This window comes from Salmo trutta, chromosome 1 (assembly GCF_901001165.1).
Source record: "Salmo trutta chromosome 1, fSalTru1.1, whole genome shotgun sequence".
NCBI lineage: Eukaryota > Metazoa > Chordata > Actinopteri > Salmoniformes > Salmonidae > Salmo > Salmo trutta.
Window position 1 is genome coordinate 18,362,739 of NC_042957.1, and position 20,173 is coordinate 18,382,911.

Consider the following 20,173-nt stretch of genomic DNA (forward strand, 5'->3'; position numbering starts at 1 on the left):
GATTACAGCAATAAGTCTTCTTGGGTATGACGCTACAAGCTTGGCACATCTGTATTTGGGGAGTTTCTCCCATTCTTCTCTGCAGATCCTCTCAAGCTATCAGGTTGGATGTGGAACGCTGCTGCACAGCTATTTTCAGGTCTCTCCAGAGATGTTTGATCGGGTTCAAGTCTGGGTCATCTTTTCCTCGATCTTGACTAGTCTCCCAGTCCCTACCACTGAAAAAAATCCCCACAGCATGATGCTGCCACCTCCATGCTTTACCGTAGGGATGGTGCCAGGTTTCCTCCAGACATGACGCTTGGCATTCCAGCCAAATAGTTCAATCTTGGTTTCATCAGACCAGAGAATCTTGATTCTTATGGTCTGAAAGTCTTAAGGTGCCTTTTTCCAAACTCCAAGCGGGCTGTCATGTGCCTTTTACTGAGGAGTGGCTTCCGTCTGGCAACTTTACCATAAAGGCCTGATTGGTGGACTACTGCAGAGATGGTTGTCCTTCTGGAAGGTTCTCCCATCTCCACAGATGAACTCTAGAGCTCTGTTAGAGTGATCATCGGGTTCTTGGTCACCTCCCTGACCAAGGTCCTTCTCCCCCGATTGCTCAGTTTGGCCAGGCGGCCAGCTCTAGGAAGAGTCTTGTTGGTTCCAAACTTCTTCCATTTAAGAATGATGGAGGCCACTGAGTTCTTGGGGACCTTCAATGCTGCAGGAATTTTTTATACCCTTCCCCAGATCTGTGCCTCAACATAATCCTGTCTCGAACCTCTACTGACAATTCCTTCGACCTCATGGCTTGGTTTTTGCTCTGACATGCACTGTACAGTGTGGAACCTTATATAGACAGGTGTGTGCCTTTCCAAATCATGTCCAATCAATTGAATTTACCACAGGTAGACTCCAATCAAGTTGTAGAAACACCTCAAGGATGATCAATGGAAACAGGATACACCTGAGCTCAATTTCAAGTCTCATAGCAAAGGGTCTAAATACTTATGTAAATAAGGTATTTCTGTTCGTTTTTTTATTTTAAATTTGCAAACATTTCTATCAACCTTTTTTCGCTTTGTCATTATGGGGTATTGTGTGTAGACTGCTGAGGGAAAAAAATATTTCTGACATTTTATAATAAGGCTGTAATGTATCAAAATGTGGAAAAAGTCAAGGGGTCTGAATATTTTCCCGAAGGCACAGTAAATCCTAATAATTCGAAGGATTGCTCAGAAAACCAGGTGTATTAATCGAGTGCTTACTTCGATTTTGAACTTACGCCGATTAAGATAAGCAGAGTAAAGTGTTTACATGACTATTTCCATAATCAACCTACTGCCATAATCAATGTTCAATTTATGTTGTATGTTTGAGCTGCTTTTTAAAGCAAAAGCTGAATTGAAAACATTATTGTCATTGTTGAATTCGATTTTCATAATAGCAAGCTATGACTGATGGTTTGGTTGGCTAAACTAGCAAGTCTGTTTATTTGGTTACCAATGCAACTACTGTAGCTATCTGGGAAACTTACTAGCTACTGCAGTGGATGTTGAACACATTTCTACCTGCAAATGAACACATTTATAGCGGAAAATGTGTTAAATTAAAGCCATGGTATGAAAGGGATAGTCAACGAAGGGCTATGCATTCCATGGAAAATAATGCAACTCCATGGAAGGTTATAGTTCCACTCCGCTAACGCGGAACACACCTTCCACATTGTTCATTATTATCCACGGAACGCATAGCCATTCGTTAATTATCCCTTACATAATTTGATAGATTGCTCAGAAAATCAGGTGTATGTTTAATTAGATTTTGACCTTATTCACATTAACACAAGCAGAGTGAGGTGTTTACATTACTATTTACAAACTCAGCCTACTGCCATAATATCCAATTATTAGTGTGCATGTAAATGTACTCACTGAGAGAGCAGGCTATTAGTCATCAGCAGACAGCACTGCCTGGAGGCTGAAACATACTGCTGTAACACATTCACTCCCTACTGCCTGGAGGCTGAAACATACTGTTGTAACACATTCACTCCCTACTGCCTGGAGGCTGAAGCATACTGCTGTAACACATTCACTCCCTACTGCCTGGAGGCTGAAACATACTGCTGTAACACATTCACTCCCTACTGCCTGGAGGCTGAAACATACTGCTGTAACACATTCACTCCCTACTGCCTGGAGCCTGAAACATACTGATGTAACACATTCACTCCCTACTGCCTGGAGGCTGAAACATACTGCTGTAACACATTCACTCCCTACTGCCTGGAGGCTGAAACATACTGCTGTAACACATTCATTCCCTACTGCCTGGAGACTGAAACATACTGCTGTAACACATTCACTCCCTACTGCCTGGAGGCTGAAACATACTGCTGTAACACATTCACTCCCTACTGCCTGGAGGCTGAAACATACTGCTGTAACACATTCACTCCCTACTGCCTGGAGGCTGAAACATACTGCTGTAACACATTCACTCCCTACTGCCTGGAGGCTAAAACATACTGCTGTAACACATTCACTCCCTACTGCCTGGAGGCTGAAACATACTGCTGTAACACATTCACTCCCTACTGCCTGGAGGCTAAAACATACTGCTGTAACACATTCACTCCCTACTGCCTGGAGGCTGAAACATACTGCTGTAACACATTCACTCCCTACTGCCTGGAGGCTGAAACATACTGCTGTAACACATTCACTCCCTACTGCCTGGAGGCTGAAACATACTGCTGCAACACATTCACTCCCTACTGCCTGGAGGCTGAAACATACTGCTGTAACACATTCACTCCCTACTGCCTGGAGGCTGAAACATACTGCTGTAACACATTCACTCCCTACTGCCTGGAGGCTGAAACATACTGCTGTAACACATTCACTCCCTACTGCCTGGAGGCTGAAACATACTGCTGTAACACATTCACTCCCTACTGCCTGGAGGCTGAAACATACTGCTGTAACACATTCACTCCCTATTGCCTGGAGGCTGAAACATACTGCTGTAACACATTCACTCCCTACTGCCTGGAGGCTGAAACATACTGCTGTAACACATTCACTCCCTACTGCCTGGAGGCTGAAACATACTGCTGTAACACATTCACTCCCTATTGCCTGGAGGCTGAAACATACTGCTGTAACACATTCACTTCCTACTGCCTGGAGGCTGAAACATACTGCTGTAACACATTCACTCCCTACTGCCTGGAGGCTGAAACATACTGCTGTAACACATTCACTCCCTACTGCCTGGAGGCTGAAACATACTGCTGTAACACATTCACTCCCTACTGCCTGGAGGCTGAAACATACTGCTGTAACACATTCACTCCCTACTGCCGGGCAGAGTATCGTGCCAGCTAAAGGAGTGTCTAGGTATGTTTAAATGCATGGTGTGGAGATGATGATGATGATATTGTTGATGCTCATCATGTCTTCACTTTTGTTGTTATTAATGAGAATGATAATGATGGTGAGGATTGTTCTAACTATGGTGTTGCTGTATTTTGAGCATAATGGTATATTTAATGACTTCGCTGACAATAATAATGATATCTTCGCTTTGATGTTATTGTTGTTGTTGTTGTTGTTAAACCTTGTTGGGAATTGGCCAATATGGATAGGGCTAAATAGAAATGTTTCTTACAGAAGAAATATGGATAGCATATGCATAACCATGGTAGCACTTAAAAGACAACACCGTTGATTTTATGTGATTTTACATTTACTGTACTTTTCACCGCAATTGTTGACAACGGAATCTGAAAATAGTCTGGATACATTCAGTAACAAGATAAGAATATTCTTGGAAAATATGAGGTAGCTGCAACAATGACAAGGATTTGAGTGAGAGGACTATGTGGTGTTTCCAAGCGGCCACACACCTCTCCAAAGTGTGCACAGTTCCTCATTCATTTCAATGCACTTTTATGACTCGAAGAAGAGCCTTCAACTATAAGGCGCTTGTTTAAAGCTCTCCTAGCTGTGCCGTTGAGAAACTAGAGCAAGAACACTTGTAGTTATTTTGTTTGGAACACAACTCTGCATCCCCCCTTTACACAATTACTGTTGTTGTTTACGCATATCAAAAACAGCCCATTATAAATAGCAATATGGGTCATATGGGCATCATTTGAAAGCTTGTTCTCTTGCCGACATGTCTAGCTAAGTAAAAACTACAATCTTTCACAATTATGTGTGCATTCAGGTGCGTGTTCCGCGGCAATTTTTTCCCCCAATAGATCAACATAGGCTCATTCTGTTCAGGACAACCCAGGGTAAAACACCATGTCATCTTGTAACAAACATAGCGATCATAAACGTTGACACTGTGTATTATGATATGGAAATGTGAAGTGCACATTTGAACTCACGGGTATTTGACTTGTTTGTATGACATCAAAGCGGTATTCATTATATTCCTCAACATCTAATCTTTCAAAATTAGTGGGAGGGATGGGGCAACGTCTTGTCGCGTGCGGTTATCACGTTCAGAACAGCTGTCAGTCAAAACCCATACAGAGCCGTGAAGCGCAGAGCCTGAGCTCTGACATCATTTATAGCATGTGTCCAAATCTGCCATTTTCAACCCGTATATGGGTACGAGTGTAAAGGGCTACTGATGATGAAAATATGGTTCTAGCTATGGCATTGATGCATGCAAGTTTATAATGATGCTGATTATGTACTTCTCAGATAGAGTTCAGTTTGTCAAATCGGAGGGCCTGTTGTCCGGACCTCTGGCGGTCTCTATGGGGGTGCCACATGGTTCATTTCTAGGGCCGACTCTTTTCTCTGTATATATCAATGATGTCACTCTTGCTGTTGGTGATTCTCTGATCCACCTCTACGCAGACGACACCATTCTGTACACATCGGTCCCTTCCTTGGACACTGTGTTAACAAACCTCCAAACGAGCTTCAATGCCATACAGTACTCCTTCCATGGCCTCCAACTGCTCTTAAATGCTAGTAAAACTAAACGCATGCTCTTCAACCGATTGCAGCCCACACCTGCCCGCCCGTCCAGCATCACTACTCTGGACGGTTCTGACTTGGAATATGTGGACAACAACAAATACCTAGGTGTCTGGTTAGACTGTAAACTCTCCTTCCAGACTCACATTAAGCATCTCCAATCCAAAATGAAATTGGCTTCCTATTTCACAACAAAACCTCCTTCCCTCATGCTGCCAAACATACACTCGTAAAACTGACTATCCTACCGATCCTTGACTTTGGCGATGTCATTTACAAAATAGCCTCCAACACTCTACTCAGCAAATTGGATGTAGTCTATTACAGTGCCATCCGTTTTGTCACCAAAGTCTCATATACTACCCACCACTGCGACCTGTATGCTCTCGTTGGCTGGACTTCGCTACATATTCGTCGCCAAACCCACTGGCTCCAGGTTATCTATAAATCTTTGCTAGGTAAAGCCCTGCCTTATCTCAGCTCACTGGTCACCATAGCTACACCCACCCATAGCACACACAGGTCAATTTCACAGGTCATCCCCAAAGCCAACACCTCTTTGGCCGCCTTTCCTTACAGTTCTCTGCTGCCAATGACTGGAATGAATTGCAAAAATTACTGAAGCTGGAGACTTACATCTCCCTCACTAACTTTAAGCATCAGCTGTCAGAGCAGCTTACCGATCACTGTACCTGTACACAGCCCATCTGTAAACAGCACACCCAACTACCTCATCCCCATATTGTTATTTATTTTTTGCTCTTTTGCACCCCAGTATCTCTACTTGCACATCATCATCTGCACATATATCACTCCAGTGTTAATGCTAAATTGTAATTATTTTGCCACTATGGCCTATTTATTGCCTTACCTCTGTCATGACGTTGCCCTCTTTGGGTTTTCTATGCACCAACCCCCTACCTCCCCCTACCCAGGCTCTGTGAGAGCGGTCGTAAATTCCTAAAAGAATGTCCTGCCACATGGCCACAGTTTTGAGACAGAGCGGGTTTCATAGAAAGAACCCAGGAATTCTTCCACCTCACAGGACTGGAGAACCAAATTACATTTATGTTCTGGAGAAGGTATAAAAGATCGGTGAAGAATCCAGCTATGAACTGGTCCGTTTGGTACAAATTTGTGAAACTCATGAGAGACACTACGGCCACATTACCATGGCACTGTTTATATAATAGCCTCAGTTGAGAGACTTACATCTAATGGTTGTATAAAATGAATGAATAAGGATAAAGCTATTTGGAATATGTTGGGATGCTTGTAAGATGTTAATGTGAGAGAATTGTATTTCTGTTTAAAGTTTCACCAAGTCATCGGCACGCCCCCATGAACAGACGGGACCTGGCGTCATGAGACAGCCTTTTTCTGTTATACCGAATATAACCCCCACCCAAGGTTTCTATCACCAGACCGAGCTTACCTCCATTACGGGTGGCTAAAGGTTGGAGACCAGCTTACCTCGATAACGAGAGGGCCAAGGTTTGACCATGCATCCCTCTTTCTGAACTTTAACCATACCACGTTGTTAAACTCTTAGACTATCGATACCGACGGAATAATAACAAGTTAATTGTTATAATTATCAACTCTTATCAACCTTTTTTCTAACAAGCCGCCATGTCGGTTTAGCCCACTAGGGCACATTCTCCTATCATTTACTTATAACCATAGCTACTGTTTGTTATGCATTTCTGTGAATTACTTAGTTAGTAAATAAATGATTTTAAGACAATTGATGGATGACTCATAGTGAAGACTGGGTTCGTGCAGATAACCAACAGTTTACGACGTTTGGAATGAGACTGACGAGGTAAACGAATACGTCATTAATCAGAAGACTAATAGATCAGATATTATAATATCTGAAAGTTATATTTGGAAAATTATAACTTTGTAATCTGAATATTTTCCTTGGTGCCCCGACTTCCTAGTTAATTACAGTTACACGATTAATCAGTTTAGTCGCGTAATAATAATTACAGAGAGTTATTTGATAAATATGTCTTCAGTTTTAATGATGCCAAAGACACGACACCTCCCTAATCTTACTACATTTGCACTGAACATAGATTTTTCTATTGTGTTATTGAGTACGTCCCATGTGTAACTCTGTGTTGTTTGTGTCGCACTGCTTTGCTTTATCTTGGCCAGGTCGCAGTTGTAAATGAGAACTTGTTCTCAACTGGCCTACCTGGTTAAATAAAGGTGAAATAAAAATAAGAAAATGTTTCAGCTATACTAATGGAGTTGTCGACTCACTTCCTGAAAGTGGGAATTCCGTGGATGGATCGTCCAGGAGACACTCCTGATCCTGATCCATGGCTGTGTCCGGAAAGCAGGCTGTCTGTCTCAAACTGGAACGTTCCCTCTGGGTCGCCCGGAACGTCCAGGAATTCCCCATCGCTCCACACCCCCACTGTCCCATCCATGGTCGTGTACTTGATGTCTACGGTAACACTAGTCTGGAATGGAATAGTTGACCAATGAATTAGTCAAAACAAACTAGAAACACACAGATTTCTCATCAAGTGAATACACGACAAGGAAGTGTGGCATTGGAATTTTGTTTGACAGCAACTGCCTTTGCTACAAACCAAGCCATTTATTTCACTGACAAAGACAAATGAAGAGAGAAATAACCTCTCTCTCTCTCTCTCTCTCGCTCTCTCTCTCTCTCTCTCTCTCTCTCTCTCTCTCTCTCTCTCCACTCTCTCTCTCTGCCCTGCGACCACACGGGAGCCAGTAAATCACTGCAGAGCCAGTAAAGTTAAAGGTGTTACCATGGTAACCCTGGATCTTTCAGTGGGAGGCAATAAAAACACTTCTGTTTAGTTAGAACTCAGGTGAGACTCTTCCGGATGTTTTCCTCTTCTCTCCCTCATCAGGTACAGAGAGGGGTGCAGAGGTGCTGAGAGGTGTGTGTGTGTGTGTGTGTGTGTGTGTGTGTGTGTGTGTGTGTGTGTGTGTGTGTGTGTGTGTGTGTGTGTGTGGAGATCCGCACACTCTAGGAGCTCAGATGCAATCATTTCATAACCAACCTTTCGACAGCCAAGCTGTCTTCATCAGGTATAATGAGTGTGAGTGCCCCCCAGGTCATTCTGGCTACTATGTGTGATATCATCTCAATAACAGAGAGTCAGCATTCACAGCTCCACTAACACCATTCTCCTAAGCCCTGGGGTAATTTATACAGATGAGCTCTCACACTCTTTCTAGTCGTTTCTCCATCCCCCCTTTCTATATCTCCCTTGATCTCTCCATCCCTTGCGTCCCTCTATCGTACTCTATTTTTCATTCCCTTAAACACTGTTCTCTGAATATATGGCTATTGGATCAGTACTCATCTGAGGTCCATAAAATACATATCTGTTTATCTGTGTGTCTGCGGCATATACTGTAAGTACATGTGTGCTGTCCATAGATCAGTATGGAGGATTCCCACTCTTATGGATGAAGACCTGTAGACTGATTTGGGACCAGTGCTGGGGCTTACCCGTATGGCGGTGTTGTTGTCATCGATGAGTGTGTCTGTCACCTCTAGCTGCCCCTCCTCCGCCACCTTCTGTAGAACCATCCGGAAGGTTCCGATGACCCTGGAACAACAAAACCACAAAAACCATAAACAACCAAACTATAGTGAGATAGTGGGTTAGAACCCATGAGTTGATCAACGCTATAGATCCTCCTCCAGCAGGTCATGATGCCGGGCTGTGTCTTAGCTAGAAACATTGGTATAGTCTGTTTGATGGGTCACAGAGAATCTCAGGAAGTTTAGTGGATCACAGGAACAGACAGACAGAAATGGACAGTGCACTGCACATAGAATGAGCCTTAATCTCTTTAACCTCTTTAACAGTGGGTTTTGGTGGATCACATTGAATCAGTGTGATAGTGTTGTCCTCACACAGCTTGTACCATCTTCCTCTTCCTCCCCTCTACGTTCTCTCTCTCTCTCCACCTTCTTGTTGACTATCTCATAATCCCATACAGTATGTCTCTACCATCCACCATAAGTCTTTCTGTCTATTTCAGTCTTTTGTCTCTCTGGCTCCTGTCTCTTCTCCCTCTGCCTGTGTGGTGTGTAGGCGAGTGGCTGTGTTTGTGTGTGTTTGTATGTGTGTTTGTGTATATGCACACGTGCATGTGTGCGTGTGGGCAGAGTGATGGAGATTGGCTCTGACAGGCAGGGATAGTGTGTCATTGTCGCAACCCGCTACAGCAACTAACCAGTAAAGACAGGCAGACTATGAGTAATCGGCTACTATTAAATCTCAGCTATGGAGCTACTAAGAGAGATATATATACACACCCCACCAACCTTTGGCCAGCGAGGAATTTGTGAAATTGAGTCGCATTCAACCCTCCCCCAACATACCAACACCAAACAGTTATATCCATATTGTTTTCTCATTAGCTGCTTTTGCTGTCGCCAAAAAAAGCTATTTTAACAAAGTGTCTAAGAAAACTTCAGTGATTTATTCCCATAGCACACTAACTTTAGGTTTTTAACTTCCTGTCTATAAGCAACGTTTCCTGAAATATACAGTGGCTTGCGAAAGTATTCACCCCCTTGGCATTTTTCCTATTTTGTTGTCTTACAACCTGGAATTAAAATGGATTTTTGCGGGGGGTTGTATCATTTGATTTACACAACAAGCCTACCACTTTGAAGATGCAAAATATTTTTTTATTGTGAAACAATCAAGAAATAAAACAAAAAAACTGATAACTTGAACGTCCATAACTATTCACTCCCCCAAAGTCAATACTTTGTAGTCCCACCTTTTGCAGTAATTACAGCTGCAAGTCTCTTGCGGTATATCTCTATAAGCTTGGCACATCTAGCCACTGGGATTTTTCCATTCTTCAAGGCAAAACTGCTCCAGCTCCTTCAAGTTGGATGGGTTCCACTGATGTCCACAATCTTAAGTCATACCACAGATTCTCAATTGGATTGAGGTCTGGGCTTTGACTAGGCCATTCCAAGTCATTTAAATATTTCCCCTTAAACCACTCGAGTGTTGCTTTAGCAGTATGCTTAGGGCCATTGTCCTGCTGGAAGGTGAACCTTCGTCCCAGTCTCAAATCTCTAGAAGACTGAAACAGATTTCCCTCAAGAATTTCCCTGTATTTAGCGCCATCCAGCATTCCTTCAATTCTGACCAGTTTCCCAGTCCCTGCCGATGAAAAACATCCCCACAGCATGATGCTGCCACCACCATGTTTTACTGTGGGGATGAGGTTCTGGCGGTGATGAGAGGTGTTGGGTTTGCGCCAGACATAGCGCTTTCCTTGATGGCCAAAAAGCTACATTTTAGTCTCATCTGACCAGAGTACCTTCTTCCATATGTTTGGGGAGTCTCCCACATGCCTTTTTGCAAACGCCAAAAGTGTTTTCTTATTTTTTTCTTTAAGCACTGGCTTTTTTTCTGGCCACTCTTCCGTAAAGCCAAGCTCTGTGGAGTGTACGGCTTAAAGTGGTCCAATGGACAGATACTCCAATCTCCTCTGTGGAGCTTTGCAGCTCCTTCAGGGTTATCTTTGGTCTCTTTGTTGCCTCTCTGATTAACACCCTCCTTGCCTGGTTCATGAGTTATGCTGGGCGGCCCTCTCTTGGCAGGTTTGTTGTGGTGCCATATTCTTAAAATTTTTTAATCATGGATTTAATGGTGCTCCGTGGGATGTTCAAAGTTTCGGATATGTTTTTATAACCCAACCCTGATCTGTACTTCTCCACAACTTTGTCCCTGACCTGTTTGGAGAGCTCCTTGGTCTTCATGGTGCCGCTTGCTTGGTGGTGCCGCTTGCTTGGTGGTGCCCCTTGCATAGTGGTGTTGCAGACTCTAGGGCCTTTCAGAACAGGTGTATATATACTGAGATCATGTGACAGATCATGTGGCACTTAGATTGCACACAGGTGGACTTTATTTAACTAATTATGTGACTTATGTGAAGGTAATTGGTTGCCCCAGATCTTATTTAGGGGCTTCATAGCAAAGGGGGTGAATACATATGCACGCACCACTTTTCCATTTTTTTTATTTTATTTTTTAAACAAGTTATTTTTTTAATTTCACTTCACCAATTTGGACTATTTTGTGTATGTCCATTACATGAAATCCAAATAAAAATCAATTTAAATTACAGGTTGTAAAGCAACAAAATAGGAAAAATGCCAAGGGGGATGAATACTTTTGCAAGGCACTGTATATGTATTTTTTACTTTTATTTAATTGCTTTGGATTGAAACAAAAGCCAAAGGCTCCAAAATACTTAAGTTGGGAGATAAGCTCAATTCCCATTCTGTAACAGCCCTGAGTCTCACCACGTACCAGACTGCTTAGAGAGATATGGGTTTCAGGGCCTACCAAGTGGCGCAGTGGTCTAAGGCACTGGATCACAATGCTAGCTGTGCCACTAGAGATTCTGCAATCGAGTCCAGGTTCTGTCACAGCCGACCGGGAAACCCATGGGGCGTTGTCTGGGTTAGGGGAGGGTTTGGCCGGTAGGGATGTCCTTGTCCCATCGCATGCTAGCGACTCCTGTGGCGTGTGTACAGCATTTCCTCCGACACATTGGTGCTTCTGGGTTAAGTGGGCAATATGTCAAGAAGCACTGCGGCTTGCTTGCTTGCTTGGTTGGGTGGGGTTGTGTTTTGGGGGACACACGGCTCTTGACCTTCGCCTCTCCCGCGTCCGTATGGGAGTTGCAGTGATGAGACAAGACTGTAACTACCAATTGGATACCACGAAATTGGGGAGAAAAAGTGGCAAAAAATATAGGTTTCACTCTGTATGAGCAACAGCTATAAAGACTTAATTAAGCCTTCGTAGCGCATTTATAACAAGCTCTCACAGTCTCACATCAGAATTAGACATTCATCTATGTTTCTCAAATTTCAAAGTGTTTAAGTTTAGGCATTAACTCAGAAATCTCAAGGTTAGGCATTAACTCTGAAGGGTAAGGGTTAAGGGTTAAGGTTAAGGTTTGGGATAGGCTTAAAACAAAAATCTCATAAAAAAGAATATATCACTGGATTTGAACATGCAACCTTTGGCACCAGAGGGAGATGCTTTCTACATCAACTCCAAATGTATGTAAGGTCTTCATAGATACTACACAAATAATTTACGAGCAAATGGAATTCGCTGTTCATTTCAAGTGGGAGTGAAACGTGGTACCCTCCGTATTCAGTCAGAGAATTACAGAGGATGTGAATAATTTATATAGTCCCTCCCCCAAGTCACACACAAACACAGTATATTGGAACCCATTAGGTTGCTCCTGCCACATGTCAGCCTAATGATCATACACCCAAACAACCTTAATACACACACACACACATCCACTGGGAGCCCAACTACACACACTAGAAGCCACACTGACAGATCTGGAAGGGCAACCAGTCAATGGCATTACACCCTGGCACATATACACACACACACACACACACACACACACACACACACACACACACACACACACACACACGCCTTTAGGACCTTTACAAACTGAGCAAACAGACTTTAACCTAATCAAAGATTTAACTCAACAGGAGAAGCTCACCCTTGAGAAAGATATCCCGACCCCGAGCAGGTCAGCCCAGACCTCTTCATTACATAACCCCGCAGATGAGCAACCCCAAGCGGAAAGTCAACCCCCCAGCACAGAATACTACTCCCTTATTGAAATGAAGGATACATTTACCCAGCTGGAGGTAAGGCAGGTGGAGCTGAAACAGCAGGTGATTACACACCAGTCAGCACATACCCAGACAACAGTCCAGCACAACAACACCCCCTTAACCAGACCCGGAGTGCTGGAGGTGGAGAGAGACATATCTGCACTCAGGACTGTGGTGAGACAACTTCAACATGATAAAAAGCATGAGCAGGAGAAGAACAGAGTACTAGAGGAGAGGATTAGACTGCTGGAGGAGGGTGAGGGGAATGGCATGACAGAGAACAACCCACTAGAGAGGTGGCCACCCCCGCAGATAAGCAAGCAGAACAGCCCACCTCAGCTCCCGACAAAAGTCTCGACACCACAGCAAAACAGTCCACCCCAGAGCCTGACCATAGCCTCGACAAGTCCAACAAATGAAGAACCCCAAGCCCAGGGGATCTCACCCCTTCTGAGCACCTCCTGTGTCAGCCACCCTGATACCCCTCCTGACAACCCTTCCACACCCACTGAGGACATACACAAGGCACAGATTGTATTCCTTATGGACTCAAACGGGAAATATATACAAGAAAAAAATAACGTTTTCCCAAACACAGTGTGTCTAAAAGCTGGTGTCCAAACACCGGGCACGCCATAGACCTTCTGTCTGAGGACCAACTAGGTTCACCTAGCCACATAATAATACACACAGGCACAAACGACCTTAGAGCCCAGCAGGAAAGGGTGGCCAAAGCACACAAGGGAGTGATAGAAAAAGCTTATTCTACTTTCCCTAACTATCCACCCTGCTACCACGAAAAGACTTCCACCCTGCTACCATACAGCGGGTAAACGCAAGTATTTCCTGTGACTGTGCCTCAAAACCAAATGTTTACCTGGCCCACCACTCCACCCTGGACTTGAACAGCCTTTATGACCAGGTCCACCTATACAAGGCAGCAGTGCCCACCTTTGCCCAGACCCCAAAGGACATCGCTCTCAAACCTACAGTTGAAGTCGGAAGTATACATACACGTTTTTCAACCACTCCACAAATCAAACTATAGTTTTGGCAAGTCGGTTAGGACATATACTTTGTGCATGACACAAGTCATTTTTCCAACAATTGTTTACAGACAGATTATTTAAATTATAATTCACTGTATCACAATTCCAGTGGGTCAGATGTTTACATACACTAAATTGACTATGCCCTTAAAACTTCTTATGGATGGTGGCAGTATTGAGTAGCTTGGATGACTGACATGCCCAGAGTAAACTGCCTGCTACTCCCTCCCAGAAATTAAGATATGCATATTATTAGTAGATTTGGATAGGAAACACTCTGAGGTTTCTAAAACTGTTTGAATGATGTCTGTGAGTATAACAGAACTCATATGGCAGGCAGAAACCTGAGAAAAAATCCAAACAGGAAGTGGTCTGTAGGACTTAAATTAATTCCCTATCCAAACTACAGTGTCTGTGGGGTCATTTTGCACTTCCTAAGGCTTCCACTAGATGTCAACAGTCTTTAGAACCTTGTTTGAGGCTTCTATTGTAAAGTGGGGATGAATAAGAGCTCCTGGAGTCAGAACACTGCCAGCAGGGCATGAGCCTCAGGCATGCGCACACACATGAGCGGTCGCTCAGTTCCATTGCATTTCTGAAGACAAAGGATTTCTCCGGTTGAAACTTTATTGCGGATTTACGATAAAAACATCCTAAAGATTGATTCTATACATCGTTTGACATGTTTCTACAAACTGTAATGGAAATTTTTGAGTTTGTCTGACATGCGCGTCCTGAATTTGGATTTGTGAACTGAAGGCGCGAACAAAAAGGAGGTATTTGGACATAAAGGATGGACTTTATCGAACAAAACAAACATTTATTGTTTGATCATCAAAGGTAAGTGAATATTTATAATGCTATTTCTGACTATTGTTGACTCCTGTCACGTCCTGGCCAGTATATAAGGTTAATTGTTTGTAGTTTGGTCAGGGCGTGACAGAGGGTATTTGTTTTATGTGGTTCAGGGTGGTGTGTTTGGTTTAAGGGTGTTTGTTTTAGTAATTCCGGGTGTTGGTTTATGTTTAGGTATTTCTATGTGGAGTCTAGTATGTCTGTTTCTATGTCTGGTGAATTGGTGTTGGGACTCTCAGTTGAAGGCAGGTGTTTTCTATCTGCCTTTGATTGAGAGTCTCATATATGAGGGTGTGTTTGTGTTTGTGTTTTGTGGGTGATTGTTCTGTGTAAAGCCCTATGCTTTGCCAGACTGTTTTGTAGTTGTTCGTTCGTTTGTTAGTTCTAGTAGTTTTGTTATTTTGTATTCAGTTGTTTTTTTGTAAGTTAATAAATTTAAATATGAGCATACACGTACCTGCTGCATTTTGGTCCTCATTCACCAACGACAACCGTGACAACTCCAACATGGCGGATATATTATTTGGCATGTTTTTGTGTCTGAGCACCGTACTCAGATTATTGCTTTTTCGGTAAAGCTTTATTTTAATCTGACACAGCGGTTGCATTAAGAAGAAGTTTATCTAAAGGTCCATGTATAACACTTGTATTTTCATGAACATTTATGATGAGTATTTCTGTAAATTGATGTGGCTCTGCAAAATCACTGGATGTTTTTGGAGGCTAAAGATTACTGAACATAACGCGCCAATGTAAACTGAGATTTTTGGATATAAATATGAACTTTATCGAACAAAACATACATATATTGTGTAACATGAAGTCATATGAGTGTCATCTGATGAAGATCATCAAAGGTTAGTGATTACTTTTCCCTCTATTTCTGCTTTTTGTGACTCCTATCTTTGGCTGGAAAATGGCTGTGTTTTTGTGTGTGTAGGCGCTGACCTAACATAATCATATGGTTTGCTTTCGCCGTAAAGTCTTTTTGAAATCAGACACTGTGGCTGGATTAACAAGAAGTAACGCTTTAAAATGGTGTATAATACTTGTATGTTTGAGGAATTTTAATTATGAGATCTTTGTTGTTTTGAATTTGCCGCCCTGTGTAACGGTCGTCGTGGTGGATGGACCAAGGCGCAGCGGGTTGAGTGCTCATATTCACTTTATTTGAACAAAACAAGAAAAAACAAACGAACGAACGACAAACAGCCTTGCATGCAACACACAGCTATGCAACGAACAACCTCCCACCAAAAACCCATGAAAAACAAACTCCTAATTATAGGACCTTCAATCAGAGGCAACGAGAACCAGCTGCCTCCAATTGAAGGTCCAACCACAATTAACTAAACATAGAACTACAATAGACTAGACAGAACATAGAAAATACCTAACATAGACTAACAAAACCCCGGACCACATAAACCAAACACCCCTCTACCTAAATACATAGCCCAAACCACATAAAACAAACACCCCCTGCCACGTCCTGACCAAACTACAATAACAAATAACCCCTATACTGGTCAGGACGTGACAGCCTGCACTTTCACTGGCTGTCGTCATATCGATCCCGCTAACGGGATCAAGCCATAACAGGTTATTAAACAGCTTGGAAAATTCCAGAAAATTATGTCATGACTTTAGAAGCTTCCGATAGGTTAATTTACATTATTTGAGTCAATTGAAGGTGTACCTATGGATGTATTTCAAGGCCCACCTTCAAACTCAGTGCATCTTTGCTTGACATCATGGGAAAATCAAAATAAATCAGCCAAGACCTCAGGAAAAAAATTGTAGACCTCCACAAGTCTGGTTAATCCTTGGGAGCAATTTCCAAATGACTGAAGGTACCACGTTCATCTGTACAAACAACAGTACGCAAGTATAAACACCATGGGACCACGCAGCCGTCATACCGCTCAGGAAGGAGACGCGTTCTGTCTCCTAGAGATGAACGTACTTTGGTGCGAAAAGTGCAAATCAATCCCAGAACAACAGCAAAGGACCTTGTGAAGATGCTGGAGGAAACAGGTACAAAAGTATCTATATCCAGAGTAAAACGAGTCCTATATTGACATAACCTGAAAGGCCGCTCAGCAAGGAAGAAGCCAATGCTCCAAAACTGCCATAAAAAAGCCAGACTATGGTTTGTAACTGCACATGGGGACAAAGATCGTACTTTTCGGAGAAATGTCCTCTGGTCTGATGAAACAAAAATAGAACTGTTTGCCATAATGACCATCGTTATGTTTGGAGGAAAAAGGGGGAGGCCTGCAAGTTGAAGAACACCATCCCAACCGTGAAGCATGGGCATGGCAGCATCATGTTGTTGGGGTGCTTTGTTGCAGGAGGGACTGGTGCACTTCACAAAATAGATGGCATCATGAGGTAGGAAAATTATGTGGATATATTGAAGCAACATCTCAAGACATCAGTCAGGAAGTTAAAGCTTGGTCGCAAACGGGTCTTCCAAATGGACAATGACCCCAAGCATACTTCCAAAGTTGTGGCAAAATGGCTTAAGGACAACAAAGTCAAGGTATTGGAGTGGCCATGACAAAGCCCTGACCTCAATCCTATAGGAAATGTGTGGGCAGAACTGAAAAAACATGTGCGAGCAAGGAGGCCTACAAACCTGACTAAGTTACACCAAGTAAATCAATTTAAAGGCAATGCTACCAAATACTAATTGGGTGTATGTAAACTTCTGACCCACTGGGAATGTGATGAAAGAAACAAAAGCTGAAATAAATCATTCTCTCTACCATTATTCTGACATTTCACATTCTCAAAATAAAGTGGTGATCCTAACTGACCTAAGACAGGGCATTTTAACTAGGATTAAATGTCAGGAATTGTGAAATACTGAGTTTAAATGTCTTTGGCTAAGGTGTATGTAAACTTCCGACGTCAACTGTATATCCCCCCACTAGAATCCACATACTTTAATGAAGACAGATTTTCCATCCTGAAGGGGGAAATAAATAATTTCCAGGCCCAGGGACATGTACTAGTCTGTGGTGACCTAAATGCCAGAAACTGATAAGAAGCTGACACCCTCAGCACACAGGGGGACAACCACCTGCCTGGAGGTGACAGCATTCCTTCCCCCATATGCCCTCCTAGGCACAACTATAACAACTTAACCAACAACAACGGGTCACAACTCCTGCAGCGCTGTCGCATGCTGGGCATGTACATAGTCAATGCTAGGCTTTGAGGGGACTCCTATGGTAGGTACACCTATTGCTCATCTCTTGGCAGTAGTACTGTAGACTACTTTATCACTGACCTCAACCCAGAGTCTCTCAGAGCGTTCACAGTCAGCCCACTGACACCCCTATCAGATCACAGCAAAATCACACTTTACTTGAACAGAGCAATAGTCAATCATGAGGCATCAAAGCCAAAGGAACTGAGAAATATTAAGAAATGCTATAGATGGAAGGAATGTAGTGTGGAAACCTACCAAAAAACAATTGGGCAACAACAAATTCAACCCCTTTTAGACAAATTCCTGAACAAAACGTTCCACTGTAATAGTGAAGGTGTAAACCTGGAAGTAGAACATCTTAACAGTATATTTGACCTCTCAGCTTCGCTATCAACTCAAACAATTTCAAGCAGAAAACCGAAGAAAATGAACAACAATGACAAATGGTTTGATGAAGAATGCAAAAAGCTAAGAAAGACATTTAGAAACCTGTCCAACCAAAGACATAGAGACCCAGAAAACCTGAGTCTACACCTTCACTATGGGGAATCACTAAAACAATACAGAAATACACTTCGGAAAAAGAAGTAACAGCAGGTCAGAAATCAGCTCAATATAATTGAAGAATCCATAGACTCTAACCACTTCTGGGAAAATTGGAAAACCCTAAACAAATAACAACACGAAGAATTATGTATCTGAAATGGAGATGTATGGATAAACCACTTCACAGTCTTTTTGGTTCTATAACAAAGAACAAACAGCAAAAACATTTACATGATCAAATACAAATCTTAGAATCAACTATTAAAGACTACCAGAACCCATTGGATTCTCCAATTACCTTGAATGAACTACAGGATAACATGAAAACCCTCCAACACAAAAAGGTGTTGATGGTATCCACAATTAAATGATAACATTTACAGACAACAAATTCCAATTGGCTATACTAAAACTCTAACATCATCCTTAGCTCTGGCATCTTCCCCAATATTTGGAACCAAGGACTGATCACCTCAATCCACAAAAGTGGAGACAAATTTGACCCCAATAACTACTGTGGGATATGCATCAACAGCAACCTTGGAAGAATCTTCTGCACACTCAGTAACAGCAGACTTGTACATTTCCTCAGTGAAAACAATGTACTGAGCAAATGTCAAATTGGCTTTTCAACCAAATTATCGTACGGCAGACCGCGTATTCACCCTGCACACCCTAATTGACAAACAAACAAACTGAAACAAAGGTAAAGTCTTCTCATGCTTTGTTGATTTAAAAAAAGCCTTTGACTCAATTTGGCATGAGGGTCTGCTATACAATTTGATGGAAAGTGGTATTGGGGGAAAAACATACGACATTATGAAATCTATATACACAAATAAAAAGTGTGCGGTTAAAATTGGCAAAAAAAACACATTTCTTCAACAGGGCCGTGGTGTGAGACAGGGATGCAGCTTAAGCCCCACCCTCTTCAAATATATATCAACGAATTGGCGAGGGCACTAGAACAGTCTGCAGCACCCTGACTCGCACTACTAGAATCTGAAGTCAAATGTCTACTTTTTGCTGATGATCTGGTGCTACTGTCACCAACCAAGGAGGGCCTACAGCAGCACCTAGATCTTCTGCACAGATTCTGCCAGACCTGGGCCCTGACAGTAAATCTCAGTAAGACAAAAATAATAGTTCCAAAAAAGGTCCAGTCGCCAGGACCAGAAATACAAATATTATCTAGACACTGTTGCCCTAGAACACACAAAAAACGATACATACCTTGGCCTAAGCAGCGCCACAGGCAACTTCCACAAAGCTGTGAACGATCTGAGAGACAAGGCAAGAAGGGCATTCTATGCCATCAAAAGGTACATCAAATTGGACATACCAATTAGGATCTGGCTAAAAATACTTGAATCAGTTATAGAACACATTGCCCTTCATGGTTGTGAGGTCTGGGGTACGCTCACCAACCAAGAATTCACAAAATGGGACAAACACCCAATTGAGACTCTGCATGCAGAATTCTGCAAAAATATCCTCCGTGTACAACGTAAAACACCAAATAATGCATGCAGAGCAGAATTATGCCGATACCCGCCGATTATCAAAATCCGGAAAAGAGCCGTTAAATTCTACAACCACCTAAAAGGAAGCGATTCCCAAAACTTCCATAACAAAGCCATCACCTACAGAGAGATGAACCTGGAGAAGAGTCCCCTAAGAAAGCTGGTCCTGGGGCTCGGTTCACAAACACAAACAGACCCCACAGAGCCCCAGGACAGCAACACAATTAGACCCAAGCAAATCATGAGAAAACAAAGATAATTATTTGACACCTTGGAAAAAATTTACAAAAAAA

General features: G+C 42.6%; 1 protein-coding gene across 7 annotated transcripts in view; it reads right to left on the bottom strand.

Annotated features, from left to right (window-relative positions):
- The window catches only part of LOC115175094 (otoferlin), a 119,942-nt gene that overhangs the window by 62,842 nt on the left and 36,927 nt on the right, over nt 1-20,173 (bottom strand). For all 7 annotated transcript variants that reach the window (XM_029734563.1, XM_029734705.1, XM_029734477.1 and 4 more), the window contains exons 4-5: nt 8,497-8,596; nt 7,263-7,465 (exon numbers count right to left, since the gene is read on the bottom strand). In XM_029734563.1, coding sequence (XP_029590423.1) covers nt 7,263-7,465; nt 8,497-8,596 — 303 coding nt within the window. The remainder of the gene's footprint in view (nt 1-7,262; nt 7,466-8,496; nt 8,597-20,173) is intronic.